The sequence below is a fragment of the Ambystoma mexicanum genome, chromosome 13 (assembly GCF_040938575.1).
Source record: "Ambystoma mexicanum isolate Mex_15411 chromosome 13, UKY_AmexF1_1, whole genome shotgun sequence".
Classification (NCBI taxonomy): Eukaryota; Metazoa; Chordata; class Amphibia; order Caudata; family Ambystomatidae; genus Ambystoma; species Ambystoma mexicanum.
This window is the reverse complement of record NC_090938.1, coordinates 483,393,936-483,409,566: the sequence shown is the minus strand read 5'-3', so window position 1 is coordinate 483,409,566 and position 15,631 is coordinate 483,393,936. Positions and strand designations below refer to the sequence as shown.

Here is a 15,631-nt window from a genome sequence, read left to right as displayed (position 1 = left end):
GCTTTGTTATTTAGGGTCACTGCTCAAAGTGTTAAACTTGAGGAACCCCTTTTTTTAAGAGGCCTGTACAAGAAAGCCAGCCACTCTAGAAACAAAGAGTCACATGGCATTGGCAACAACACAGGAGCTTCCATTTGCAAAAAAAAAATGTTTTAAAGGGAAACAAACATTGTTTTTTTATTTCTTTTTCTTTGTTTCTTTTTTAGGGGCAGCAAGGGAGACCTCAAGTGTCGCAAGTGCTACCCATGGTGACCCCTAAATGACATCCCTGGCTTGAGGTCCTAATTCTAGAAGTGTGTGGTGGTGGTTCTTGTGTCTGGTTTTATTGGGCTGCATGTCCGGTTCTCAGTGTTACAAAACATGGCGTGTGGCATAGGGTCGATCTGTTGGCGCCTAGCCAAGGATCCCGGAAATAAAGTGCAGTCACAAAAGTTGACTACACATTCTTACATTACTTCATTTACAGTCTGCATTTGCACATCACAAATATGCCTAATTCGATGCCCTAGTTGCACCCCTGTGTGCAGTTATGCAAATATAGGAGTGGGAGGGGTAGATGCATATTACTGTGCCTAGGTAAGAGAAACATTCAACTCTGCTCGTCTAGTAGAGGGAAGGCACAATGCACAGGAGGGCCATTATGAATGCTTCCGACTCCCCCCCCCCCCAACCTGAATAGGAAAGAAGCAGGCTCTGTGTTTCTTTATTACCACCTAGTGGCACTGAACTTCTAATGGGGCCTGGGTCCTAGAAATCCAACATTCCATGTTTCCACATTTTTACAAAAAATCTATTTTAAGAGGTCTCAGGCGGCATAAACGGAGGTGGGTAAAATGACAGCCGGCGAAGTGAGATGGGCGATATTCCACGATAATGTCGCTTTGCTGGCTGAGGGCAACACTGGCGGGCAATTCCTCTGCATCTGAAGAAGACACAAACACACCCACTGTCCTGCTGTACAGGTTTATTGGCGCATCAAACAACAAGAACTACCATGAACAGACAGACTCACATATACATACACTGTGCAAAGCACTGACATACATAATCACTTCATTTGGCACGAACCACGGTACACGTGCGAAATACAGACTACAATGGGACTATCACGGGGGCGGAAAAGCCATTCCTGTGCACCTGGGAGAGGCGGAGGGGTCTCCTGTGGGAATAAGGAGTGTGCACGTGCCTTTCAGGTGCTGGACCTTTAACAGATACTTTTATGGTAACGTTAGATGCAGGATTGTTCTTGGCACGCATAAGAGAATGGCTTGTGCTTTTGGCACCTTTTGGCTGCTGAAGAATCTGGCCTCTTCTTCATTGTCCCCCCCTCACCCCCCTGGCACCCTCCCACTCCCTCTCCCCACCCCCGTGGTCCTTGTGGGCATTTAAGAATACTCCTGTTTTCTAAAAAAAAATCAATAATAAAAAAAAATCAACCTCATTGGATGATTTCTTTAGATGTCAATGTTCTTATCTGGATTAATGGGCGAGTCAGGAATTGTATAGGACGATTACTGTAGTTTTATTACATGCGCCTGGCCACACTGAAACAACCAAGACCCTGCCCCCTCCCGACCCCCTTGTGGAGTTTAAAGAGGGCTTGACCATGCCTCGCCAGGTTGGCTTCTGTTCCTGTGCATAGGGGGATGCGCCATGACTCTTAGGGGGGACCATGCCCTTTGGCGCGGACGCAAGGCTGTTTCACATCGGGCTGCCCCGTTCTGAAATGCCATAGATGCGTTAGAACCGGGGGAATGGAGTGCCAGCCAGATGAGTGTGCATTGCTCTGCCCGGCCCAAAATGGCGAGAGAACTTTGGTGAAAGTGGATGTGTTATTGGTCTGGTGGAACGGCCTCCGTGCAGGAGCGGGGGGCGGGCCTTTCGTTTAGGAAGACTGCCGTGCCTTCACCCACCACGCCAGCTCGTGGGAGCCCTTGAAAGACTCCCCCCACCACGCCAGCTCGGGGGAGCCCTTGAAAGACTCCCCTGCGCTGGTGTGGCAGGCGGGCTAAGGCCGGCCCTGCTGAGTGCCTGTCCTTACCAAACGTGTATTGCACTTGAGGCCCCTCAAGTGCTAAGGCCCTCTATATCCGCCCCGGAATCCCCATAAGCAATCATTGTAGATGTATTTATTTATAGTATTTCTCATCATGCGCCGCTTGCCCGTGGGCCTCGGGGTCCCTCCCGCGAAGCACTTACGTGTTAAGTAGCGTAGGCGCAAGCATTTCGACCCAGAACGGTTTTGCCTTTATTCACGAGAGCCATCGCTGTTTAGCGGAGGAGCCATCTCGGACATGCAGGAGTAGAGGGGGTCTGACGCAGAAACCCAAGCATTAAGTACAGCAGCTAACTATATGTGCGACCCGCCGCACCCAGATTTGAGCTGAGGGCGTTTTTCACGAAGTGCAATAGAGGTTTGGATAGGTCAAGCAATCGTATAAAAACACTGCACCCAGAACTGATCTTAGGCCGTTCCATAAGACCAATCAGAAAATGCAACTTTCCAGAGTTCTCGAATCATTTTGGGCCAGGCAAGACGCGCCACACGGTGCGGACTGAGCATGGCCTGCAGCTTAAAGATGATAACCCCGTCGGCCTTTCATCCTTCTGTGGTCGATGAAATTAGTACCATCGAGCTGGATAATAGTAAGACTCGTTATGTACAACTCTGAGAAATGACAAAGGTTTGGTGAAGTGCTATATAGAAAACCCGGGTGCCTTTTTCTATAAAAAAGAATAGTAACCAAGCTCTAAGTGACCTTGACAGGATGGTATATTTATCAGTCACGCATTTTATTTTGCAAGCTGTTAGGGGAGGATAGGTGCCTGCTTCTGAGCATTCATAATACACAACGTGAGTTAGCGGGATACAGATGTTGCTCTTTCAAGTTTTCTTACAGCCCGTTTGCTAATTTTTTTAAATAAATAAACGATACTTTTAAGTCTGCCTAACCGAAATTCCACCCCTGCTTTTACAGAACGTTGTTATTGCTTCTAAATGCCTGAATCTGGTCATCACTTGGAAACTGGGCGTCTTCTTGAACAGGCTTTTCATATGCGGACCATACCACCTTAAAGCTGCGGTTAAAACACTTGGGTGAAAGGTTCACACCAATAGTCCCTTTCCTCCAGGTCATAACTGGAGCCGAGGAACTCTGTGCCAGACAGGTATTGCGGAAGTCCCCGGCGTAGAGCCTTCTGCCACAGTACCAGTGACAAGAGGATGATCTGTGCATGTTCACACCGCAGAGAGAACACTGCACATTGGCATTCACCCACGTGACCCACCTGTGCACTGTGTGTACACAAACAGTCCACATTGAGCAGAACACACTGACCTGCGAATCGCCGCTCTTTAAAACCGGCTGCAAGCAGCCTGCACCGAGTTACCTGGGGGTAAACTAGCAGAGTGCTGACAGCGCCCAAATGACCAGGGATTCACCCCCGCACTGGGTTGGCACAGACAGCCACCCGCGCTGCCAATGTACACAGCCCATACTGAACACGTTTTCCGAGCGAAGCATTCCCCCACCCAGCCACACAGTGTCGCTGTAGTGCAACAATTGCGTTTTCCATTAGCCAGCAAGTCGCCATTGATGCACAAGGCGGGCTCGCCCTTTGAGAAAAACCTTCCTTTTCAACAAGCTATACAATGGTATGTCAATATGTTTTTATGCTGTGCCAAATCACCTCCATGGTCGTTTCAGAGTGTCGCACCTTAGTCTGCTGGAACAAAGGAAATTAGAGAGGGAGGCAGAGAGGTTGGGAAATCGCAGATGGCGAGGGATGCAGCCAGGGAGGATGTTTTGGGATATTGTGGCACGTGCCTGTATTTTTAGAACCGTAGTTCTGCAAACGGCAGGAGGCAGCCATGCCCTAGAGTGTGTTGATAATTGGGTTACGATTACAAGGAACATTTGGAGAATTGTAAGTTATAAGGCTGGCTGCACGAAGGGCTTGAGCAGAGGGTGGTGGGCTGCCCTCGAAGCAATTTAGACTTCTTATGTGCTATGTTTGAACGCTGAACACTTTTGGGGCATTCGGTCAATCTGGTTAAGCGCTGTAATGTGGATCCCATTCTCCACTGGGCAATTAGATACCAGCCCAGGATGCAGGGTGCCCCCAGGGGGGTACCTGAGAGTAACAGGAAGTCTTACCAGAAGATCACTATCCAGGCAGTAGAATAAGAGAAGAAGCCAAACAAGACATTGTCCGGCAGTGGAAGCAAACCACCACTAAATGAAGATCAGAAATGAGTGGCCGACGTGGCGAGGAATCACTGTGGATCGCAGGGGTGGACTGGGAACCAAAAGAGGCCCTGGAAAGAATTCGGGAGTGGCCCCATTTTCAGCAAGCCAAGCCCCTTTTCCTATGAGAACATTTGGAAATCAAATAGGTTACTACACAAAAGAGGCACAGGGCGTAGAGGGCCATCAGGAAATCGCCAGTTCCCTATAGGCCAGGCTACCCCTGGTGGATCGCCTTCATGGGGTTGGCCTTAGTCGGAACTGTCATTTGTTGAGAGCGCACCACCAACCCCACTTCTTATCTTTATCCAAGTAAGGAGCGTTGCCAAGGGTTCGTTTTTTATGGTAGTGGCACATGTGGGGTGATGGAAGAGCACCACTCTGCAACTAACAAAACCAAGGATGCGTATGTTTTTTTTCTTTAGCGTGCAGCGATTCTGAGAACTTGAAATGCTCGCCGTTGGGTTGAGGACCCAATGGCTACAATGCGCCCCTCCCAGGTCCAGGGCAAAGCTATTCCTCACAGTCTTGCCTCTGAGATCACAAGGAGCCGTGGCGCCAGAGCTGGTAGGCAATAGGCCAAAAAGAGCATTCTTTTGCCACTTGAAACTGCTTACTTCCTTTTCCTTGCCCCTGTATTAAAAGAGGAGTTCAACCACCTCACAAGTGAGGTAACCGGTTCCTTTAAAAAGGAAAAGAGTGTGTGCCACAGACCTCAGCTCCATCCATTACTGTTAAGTATTTCATGAATACATTTGTTTTAGTTATTTATTTTTGCGAATCCCTGCCATGGGGGTCCTTTCTGCAGACTCTGTGGTAAATCCCTTTAATTAAGCCTGGCGTCAGGGCCTTTTAACCTTTTCAATTGAAGAATGGCATCACGTGGGTGGACCCCCCTGACAAAGAAAACTAAAGAGCTTTTTAAGTAGTGGTTTAGGGGCTGCTCTTCTTTGTGCTGCAATGTGGGGCCAATACACCAGCCCCTTGATCATCTGTGGAATCCCACCCCTCCCTCCTTTGCTATATCTAGGAATTGGTCACAGAATGAAGCCCAAAATAGGACTGACCGTATTCACATATTCCCCAAAGAAGCTTCGGACTTTGCAAATTAAAGGCACCGTCACTTTAAATGTGTACGTGCATCCCAAGACAAGCCTCTCTAAAAAGGTCTTGACTTATAGCAGCCATGGTTTTACCCTGCTTTCAGCTCTTCGGCGAGCGGCAGAGAATATGCTTGGAGATTAATGCAGTTCAAGGGACTCTGGTTATACACCCTCAATGATAAAACCAGGGACATCACCCCTAGAGTTTACATTAGGAACGATGTCCATTATGATATATGCACAGCATAGGGGCCTAGGGCTGTATGTCCGGCTAAACATGAGCTTGAAAGGGGCCCCGCACATCTTCAAGGGCAACCCTCGCTGACAGGCAGCCCGCTGCGGGTGCACCGCCAGTTCCGCACCCACTCATTCATGCTAGGAATAAGAATGTTGCCAGAAGTATGGGAGTGCCCGTGAGTGCCTATTCCCGTTTCCCTGCAAGGGCCCCCTTTCCTCTCACGCTGGCCTTTCACTGGGTCCCAGCTCCAGCTGCTCCGAGTGACCCAAAACCCTTGCATAGGAACTTGCTCTCCCTTCTTCCTGATCGTACAGTGGAGATACTGGAAGGCTTCTGGAATTCCAAGCGGAGATCTTCGGTCTGGTCACTGTTCCTTCTATTCAGGGTCGCCGAGTACGCGGGTGCTCCGGGGCCCGGTAACCCACCGCCCAGGAACGGCCATCTGCATACAGGTAAAGACCATCTGCTAAGTGTCCATACAGCGCCCCCACCACCGGAAAACCAGAAGTCGGTGCCCCTGCTTCTGTTTGAAATTCTGTCCCTTAATAATTGCACTCCTGACCCAGAGATTGCCTACTGCACGGAAAGCGGTCCTGCGCTTCACTAGCCCCCCTAACCCCTCCATTCTCCACATAATTTACATTGCTGTAAAAGCATGGACGGTCGCAGCGAAGGAGACTTTCACCAGCAGTGGCTTGGGGGGCAGTCAAGGATCGAACCTCTCCTTCAGGCTGTGGGGCATATGTATAGCTCCATCCAGCAGCTACTAATACAGATACTGGATTACGCTGCTTAAAAGTAGCAATTTTCTTCCCAGAACATCAGAACATCGGTAACAGACATGTCAGTGATTAGACAGTTCCTGTGACATGTCGAGGTTTCCTGAGCCAGGCCCCCAGCAAAGGATGCTGGCGGATGGTCATCCCAACCACTGGAGGCCATTCCTATGAAACTGTACAGCTTTGAAACCAATCTTTGGAGTTAAATTGCAGCTCTTACAAGGGGGCCCTTCAAGGGTATGAGGGGCTAGCATGGCTCTCTGACCCCTCCTGCTTCGATGGTACGGATCGCTCCACCTAGTGTCGACTGAGATCCTTCAGACGAGGGGAGGTTCTCCAATACCTGTCAAGGACAGAGCAGTCCTCTATTGTATTCATAGGTGCACAGAGGCGGTTCTACAGTTAGCCCTGGTGAAAGAACAGGCTAATGGAAAAGGAACACCTCCCAGTGCCCTGTGTGGGACTGCATGATCCCTATATAGGCATCTCTGACTGTGGGCAGGGAATAGCCCTGCCCATCCAGCCAAATATATCGTCCCCTGTGTAGGGCATGCCATTGCCAGCCCCTCCTTTGGACCATCCTTCCCAGAGGGGGCGAACTGGGTTCGCCACAAAGCCTCACCCTCCAGAGGCTACTTCTCATATAAGCAGAGTTGTCAGCCTGTCTATGGGTGCTTGAGCGGCTGAGGTCATGTCAAGTGGGTGGCCTGGGATGCCTTTGCTCCAGAGTTGCTATCTCCACCCCCCACACTTGAGTCCTTGATCACACAACCTCAGGAATGAGGTGACCTTGGAAGTTTGCCCCGCTCCAAAGTAGAGGGCTAGTAATTGGGTCTCTAGCGAGCACCTGATTTTGGTTGTTTTCCCATTATATTTCTAGTGCCCAGCATACCAGGACCCTTCCGAGCGGTCTTGGATCAAGTGCCTGCTCAACTGATCAGATCAGTCCCCTAGTAAAGGGAGACTGTTATACGGATAGCAAGGAGTACTGCAGTGCACCCCTAATGTGTGGTCATAGAGGAGTCCTACCTCCACATCCCGTCTGTGGAGGAGCACCAGTGCTTGCTCAATTGCAATAATGGGTGCTCCCCCCATCAGTCAAACTTGGTGCCTGCATCTTCTCACAACTGCTTTCCCCAGACTTGGGGTTCCCCCATGGCTGAAAATCTATCACCAACCCTTCTTGTTGGACTGGCTCAACCAAACCCCTCCTCACGGGCTGGTCATAGCAGACAGACAGAACACATATGGGACTGTCTTCAGGTTGGATCATGGATGGTGTACTTTTATCTGTACTTTTTTGTGTACTTAGGATCTTACATTGCTGGAGTATGCTTAGGAAAGGGCCCTGTCCCTCCCTGTCTGCCCGAAACTTTGCAATTCAGGGGGGTTGCACAGACAAGGTGCTGACCGTTTGTGCTGCTGTTGTTTCTCAATTGCACATGCTGTATGTTGAGAGTGCAGCCCTCATGCCTTTTGGAAATAGAAGCAGTAGGGTCTATCTCATTTTCACTGCAGGACTCTCAGTTCCAGACCTGCGGGTGTTTGCGTTTACTCTTCCCTGAAGTCTGGGCCCTCTGTGTATCAGCCCATCATGGCTCTGGTTCCTCGTGGGAGGTCAGACAGAGAGCAGTTTGGTGTTAGCAGTTCTGCGCGGGAGAGATAATAGTGGTTTCTATCATTCCTCTGAGACGAGGGCTCATCCTCTTTCTCCTTTTCAGAGTGGCTCGCCGCTCATGTCCCTGCCACTTGTGGGTTTTTGTTTGAGCTTGTCAGCTCATCGTTGTAGGTTTTTTCTTCTGGGATCGTCTCAGGAGGTGGATTCTGCTGTTCCATAACTGGACAAACAAGTCACTGAAGGTATACGCCAAATTCTGGAGTTCCTTCGATAAGTGGTGTGAGCTTCGGGAAATGACACTCAGTCATGCCCTCCTCCATTTTTAGTATTAATTGGGTAATAATCTACTTGAGTGGTCAGGAGGCTTAGCGTTCTTGTGGAGGGCGTTGGGGACGGAGGGAATAATGCTTCTGGTCTCAGGGTATTCAGCCGGCTAGGTTGACGGCCAGCGAGTCCTTCTGTACATGGGATTCCTACTTCTACTAGAGTGCTGGATATCCACCATTGAATACGTGAGTTTGTTTCATTAAAGTAATTGACATGCTAAATGGGCTTTTTCCCAGCAATTGCACTGACCTGATGCGGAGGGTACTGTGCTATCCACCATCCAGGGTACCACATCATCCACTCTCTGCCCTTTCCTTTAACTGATGTTGCCTCCTAGGTCCTTCCTGGTTTCATTGCAAGGGTGTGGTCTAATTACTCTTGGATTAGGACAGGATCTTCGGACTACGTGTTACCTGGTAGCAAAGGCAGATTCTATTGCGAAGTAACTCCAGGAGCAGGTCTGAGTTGAAACAGTGTAAGACATGTCGACCGAGTGGCTGACATCCATATATCCAAGAGCCCACTGGGGACATGCTGTGCGGCCATGATGGACCCAAGTCCGCCCACTGTGAGCGTAAAAGATGTTAATGGGCTGTCCATGTTCGCCATTTACCATGCAGCCACTTAGGCCACTCAACATGCTTCTCTTATAGCACCACACCATTGGTTCTATTGGGTCTCAAAGCTGGGCTGTGAGGTTTCACTGGTGTGCGTTGCCGGACTGGTGGTTATTTCTTTGTAAACGTTGACCGTAATAATGCTTGATATTTCATCTTTGAGGATGAAGAGGAAATACTGATTACCTACCAGCAGTCTCCATTACATCAAGTCCTACTCCCATCCCTGGGAGAATTAAGTGTGGGTTGCCATGCTGGGTCACAGACACATGGGTCTTGAGTCTATGCCTCCATCTAAACCCTAGAGAGGGAGGTGGCAGCATGAAAGGAGGAGAATAACAAAACAAAAAAATGAAGCAGAAGATTGGCTGTCTATTGAAATGGTTTCCTGATCTTGGGCGAGTAGGACGAGGTCATGGTCCATAATCTGGGCCTTCTCCACCTTCCTGACACCACTTTAATGACCTTGGAGCTTTGCACTGCAGCCGCTGGTGTCTGGGTTCTCGCTCGCTTCTCCATCATCTCATTATGCCGATTTCCTGCGGCTAGACTTATTTTGTTGGGGAGCGTGTGGGGCCCTGGGTGCGTGGGGGGGGGGGGGAGTTGGGTTTCCTCTTTAAACCCGGTTTCATCATCTCTCGGTCTTGCCCTGGCCAGAAGGTGTCAGCAGAATGTCCCCTGTTAACTTCAGAGACTGACATGGGGTGCCATTCAATAAGAGCTACATGTCTGGGGTCACATGGTCAGTGGTGTAGCTCATGCCCCTTTATGTGACGTTGCACATGTCTGTGGGTCTCCTGACCTCTGGTGACTTTTGCACCAGTCTGTTATGCTGTCTTTGCAGCTAGTTGCTTCCTTAAGACAAGTAACAGTAGGCAGCCTGTTTAAAACCAGCTTCCAATCCACTGGTGCAACAGTGCTGAGCATCCCAGCCATGCAGCACGCGGCAGTTTAACCACTATGTCACAGCCGTAGTAACCAAGTGGCCCCTCCCAGCATTGCTTAGCCAGCTGGATTGTAATGCCCTGCAGGGGTGCTGCTAGATCTGGAAAAGATCTGGGGACTACACTAATGCTGGGACTAGGGACTAGCTTTTGGTTGTAGCCCCGAGTTTCTATCAGGGGCTACAACAAAAAGACCCAGGGATATAGCCCCTTCAGCCCCAGCCCCCCCCCCAGACCCCAAGCAACGCCTTGATATTAGCAGAATACCACATTGGGAATTGACAGGGTTGACATTGTTATGGTTTTCTGTTGGGTGGAGTTCATTGGATCTGTCAGTGGAGGTACATGTATTAAATTTAGAGAAATTAAAAACGAATGGTAGAATTGTTCGAATTTCGGCTGTACCAAAATTACATAAAGCGAACATTTTAAACAATTCTACCATAGGTGACCATTATAGGAAACAAGATAAGCAGGGGTGTCCCCCGCACCCTTGTTCGCTATGATGTCATCACTGGGGCCGGGGTGTCCACCAGCTTCCAAAACAAAGTACAAAAAAAAAAAAGGACCCTGCAACGCCAGTTCCCATCTGCGTAAGTGGAGGCAACAGAACAGGTGTTGCAGAGAGTCGGCAGCACATAGTGAAGTGTTCCACCAAAAGTTAAGTAAGAAGGGGAGTGGGTTGCCAGAAATGTCAGTGGGAGAAAAAAACAAGTCATTTTCATTCAAATAACGTTCGTTTTTTCTCCCTCAGACACTTCGCATTTGATTTTTTCAAGGACATCAGTCAGTGGAAAGCCCCGCAGTGGCCCCATACAGCTGAGGACATTGCTTACTACCAGTGGCGTTTGCCAGGAATCAAATTTAGGAGGGGCACAGAGGGGGCCAAAGACAAAAGTAGTGGGTGCCAAAAGTAGGGGGTGCCACAGACAAAAGTGCGGGCCCGCCTATGAAAGGTAATGTGTGACATCACAAGCACTCCTGCAGAGATGGTTTGCACACCAACTACCTACAGCCCACTGCACCTCCCCACCCATCAGAACGCAGGCACAAAATCATTCAGTGACTAATGGCCCATCATTAGCAGTTTCCTGCGCTACATTCCGATGGGAAAGCTGCTCTCCAGACTATGGTAGTTGCTGTGCAGAAGCCGGGCAGGAACACTTGAGAAGTGGCTCGTGCTCATGTTCATACCGGTGCCAGAATACATACCAAGATCACTGCTAGCTTTGAGACAAAAGGAGAGTATTTGCTGTGTGATATGCAGACATTTGCTGTAGTGAGTGTCACAAATAACATCACGAACCGAGAACACGGTCACTGCTCGCATTAGGTATGGAGGGTACAAGGGGGGGGGGATTTCAGAGGGGTGTCCCGGGCCCCCCCAGAACCTCCCCTAGCGACGTCACTTCCTACTACACACTGTGAGATCCTGCTGGCACACATGAAGAAACATTAGTCATTATGTTCATAGTTCAGGATCCTTGCGGTAGCCCTTCTCTACTGACCTCTCTTAGCTTGCACTATGCCCATGCCTCACCACAATGCATCCTTGGACCATTCACCCACTCTCCTGCAATACTTGCTCTGCAGAGTTCTGCATTACATCCCCCGCGCAGACCTACCATTCTCCTTGAAGACCTTGCTGGTAGCCAGTCAAACAGGTTGTAAACTTTTGCCCGGGCCTCACTGAATATACCCCCCCCCCACCCCCAAAGTCCTCCCCAGGAACCAATGAGAAACATGCCAATTAGCATTCCAGGATTCACACCTGCTTCTCTCTCCCTCCCCTGCCACTAATCCCCCCTCACTCTTTTTCAGTCCCATGCACCAAGAAGTGCCCAGAATGGCAACAGTGGCGCTATGTTAGATCACTTTACATTACAGGGAATCATGGTCAGTCGTGAAGACAGGCAGGGGCGCCAGGAATGGTGAGGGACGCACTTGGTCTGAAAATATATCTGACTCGGGCACAATGTTCTTATTTTTTTTTTAAAGGAATATCTTCGATTGGACAAGGCCACTGACAAGACGTGAACTAGACAGACATGTATATTACTTTGCAATCATATCCCATCAAGACGTGTTCGCTGGGAGAAGGCCCAACTGGAAAATCAACAATTCTCTGCCCAGCCCCTCACCCCCATGTACTTAAACTGATTCTGCACACAGAAGCACAGTGTACGGTGAAGGCAGCTTCCCCAGCAGCGGCACAAGCAGGTATTTTGCCACTGTCACTGTTCGCTGGGGCTCTCCCCCTCGGTAAGGGTCTTAAAGTCCATTGACAGAGCCTGCTCCTCAGGCAAGGGTGGCCGTTTCCATTCGTCGCGCGAGACAACGTAGCCGATGGTCAAACCGAAGGCCAGCAGGCACATCCCCAGCACGTTCGCCAGGGTCCCCTCTTCTGGAAACTGCCCATATTTGTCCCTGCAACAACAGAAGATCACTGATGAGTGAAGCCTGCATCTTAATCACCAAAGTGGTTGCACAAAACCTGGGAATAGCCTTTAAGTAATAATGACACATACTAAGGGCCATTGCCAGGTTGTCATGACTTGGGCATCTAAGGTGGGTCTAGGCACATGACCACCTGGTAATAGCATGAGTAAAGGGGAATTATTGCCATTTGAACATTCCAATGAAGATAGCATGAGCTGTTTAAAACAAGGAAAGACAAAGGAGAAACATTGGAATATTGAGACAGAATAATAATGACTGTCATTAGCACCCAGGGAAGTGACACCGGCTAATCGGGAGGCCAGGAACGCAGGCTTACAGTATAAACCCACGCCCCTTGTCAACCGCCCGCGCCACTCCCCAGATCCCACAATTCTTACCATTTATTTTGGTCAGTGAGTTACTTTGGCCCTGCCCCTTCTTCCCCGCCTCTCCCTCCCTGACCCTGGCCCCACTCCCAATCCAAATTCCTCTTTTCACCCCCACCTTCCATCCCTCGCTGCCATTTGCCAGCAATTTGATGGGCAACAGCAACATAGAAAAGGGACTTACGCCCTTTTCTAGGTTGTGTGTCAGATCTTGTTTTTTTCACAGGGAATTGGGCGTGCGCACCAGATTGCCAGATGAAAGCATCCGGGACAGAGCATTTGGGGTGCTAATCGCTTGGCTCCAGACCACCATGGCTTGTACTAGCCGGCCGAAAAAGGTCAGGCCGTCCCCTCACTCCTGTGTTTTTAATGCTACATTGTGACACTCATCCAATGCATTGTCTGCAATGGAACTGCCAACATTCAAATGCTCTTAATGATCATCTGATTAAAAAAAAAAGCAATTGCAAGAGAAAATCAATTCTGGAATGTCAGTTAGGCCAACTTCGGTGGCGCCTCCTTTGAATTCATCAGGGTATCAGGGAAAAACAGTACAGTGCAGTGTTTATCACTTTAATATAAGATCATTGCAATGCCTTTGCTTGGGCCCCCCACTCCCCACAAATGTATTTAAAGCATAGACTAGGCAAACTTGCTCCATTAGGTGAGAGGTCAATAGAAGACTCTGGGAGTCGGTCAACTTCAACCAGCAGTGTTTTTGATTGGCTGCCAAAGGATTCATTTGCTACATTTAAAGCCACAGACTAATGCAGAACTGCATCGAAAGCACAGTACAAAAGCAATCTCTCAAGCAGAAGTAGTACAAAAGCAATCTCTCAAGCAGAAGTGCCCCGGCGCAACTAACCAGAATCTAAAACAGTCAAGGGTTCTCCAGGCTAAGGACTCGAATTCTGTGTGTCCTTCCTAAGTGCTGAGTATTTTTTTCATGTTCATTTTAAATCTGCAGGATTGGTCTACGCTATACCTTTATTTAAGATTTTACATAGGTCATACTAAATTCTGGACACTGCCAACCAGCTCCAGAAAAAACATGGCATTGCAAATGGCATCAGGGTTTGATCTTTAGGTTTATATTATGTATTTCTAAGTTAGTGGATGGGGGGCAGGTTGAGTGCCTCTTTATTGTTTATTGCTTTGATGCATGTCTGAAGACTTGTGTGTGGTGTGCGCTTGGTCATCTGTGACTGGGAGTGGATGTTTTGGGGAAGGGATATTGGTGGCGTATCGGGCCCAAGGCACATAGAGCTCTGGATCGCTGCACTCTTATTTTTCATGCTTACTTTCCATTATCTTACAATGTGTGCCATTTTGTCTGAAACTGTTTTGCATGGGTCTAGTGGTAAGTCCTGGGATGCTTTGCAGGGGATTGTTTCACCCTCCATTTTCACCCTCACTATCCATCTGACCCTGAGTCTGGGGTGAATTACTATGGAGCAGCTGATCTGTGGAGTGCTTCGGCGATAATCCATTCAGTCCTGTGATGTCGAGAATAAGACTTCAACAATGGGCCTTTATTAGTTGTATTGCCTTCTTTGATTTTGGTATTCACGGTCTGCTATTATTTTGTGGAAAATCAGAATATACATAAAGAGAGTTCACTTTATGGACATTATCACTCCAGAAGAATTCTTCAGAGCCAGTGTTTTCCTTAACATATTGTAAGTTTTAAGCAAAGTCTCCGAAGGCAGTATGCCACTTGCTCCAGCAAATCTACCAAACAATATTTACACTGTGGGATATTTCTACCCATGCCGATGCGGCCCACTGCACTCCTTTGCCAATGGGGAAAGAAATAGCCAAAAATTGATGGGCTAACCCCTGTGTGCGGCAAATCTGCAAAACTGTGCATGGTTCATAAATTACAAAAGGCTGCACACCCTGCCACACACAGTGAAAGTTGATGTCAAAACAAAACTCACTGCAGGAGAATGCCAGTGGGTGCTGTTACCTGTCACATGAAGCAAGGCCACAGAAGTGGGCTAAAATCAGAAAATGCCTTTAAAATGCAGCTTTCCCAATCAATTGCAACCTTCAAAGTGCTGTTTTATGTGCTAAATTCAGTCATTTTCCAAGTGAACTATCGAAATGAAAAGTGTGCTGAAACCACAGATCATCCAGTGCAGTCAGAAGAAGAAACTGGGCCTATCTGACTGCCAGCAGCTAAGAAATGTATTTTATGAAACACCAATCCAGCAACAATTTGTTTTCAGTTACACAGGAAAAACGCAGATAAAAGTGGCAACATATCAATTTCAGCTTTGCAGAGGAAACTTCAAGCATAAGCTGTATACTTACTACCAGATTGCAGACAATTTCCAGCACTCAAAGACAGAATAATGCAGAGTTGAATGTGTGTGCTGCATAAGAAAATAAGATGTAAAAACCCAGTTTAAATGTGTTTCTTTTCCCTGAAGAAATTGCACAATTCGCCTATTTAAAGCATGTTTGTGAAGGGCTTAATTCTTTTAAATGTCCAAATCCCTTATAAACTGTGCTCATTTTCATATGTTTGCAAGGAAAGACCTTAACGTGAATTTTAAAGTAACCCAGTTTTGGAGTTAAGTAAATACTTTATTCTGACTTGACAGTGCCCAGCCTGGGAGCGTTGACACTTCAGTTGACACTCCCTTGCTACAGGAAGCTTTAATGGATGCTTGAGGTTCCCGCATATTGACAACAAAGAGCATAGCAGACTTTCGTCTCTGGCTGAGCCAAGGACAATGGCAGGCTGCCTACTGATCTCCACAGGGGAGCTTCCCTCTCAAGGAAGAGGACACACCTCCCTGATCAAAGGAATGTGACAGCTGTTGCCTGTGAAAGGGAAGTTACAAAGAAAAAAAAACAACCCAGAACTTTCGGTGTTTAAATCCTTATTTGTGATTAAGTTTGAAACTAACTGTGCAACCTGATGG

General features: G+C 48.3%; 1 protein-coding gene across 1 annotated transcript in view; it reads right to left on the bottom strand.

Annotated features, from left to right (window-relative positions):
• Positions 1-949: 949 nt before the first annotated feature.
• Positions 950-15,631, bottom strand: part of CYB561 (cytochrome b561) — a 216,908-nt gene continuing 202,226 nt past the window's right edge. Inside the window, exon 6 of the mRNA XM_069634131.1 lies at positions 950-12,300. Coding sequence (XP_069490232.1) covers positions 12,108-12,300 — 193 coding nt within the window. The 3' untranslated portion in view covers positions 950-12,107. The remainder of the gene's footprint in view (positions 12,301-15,631) is intronic.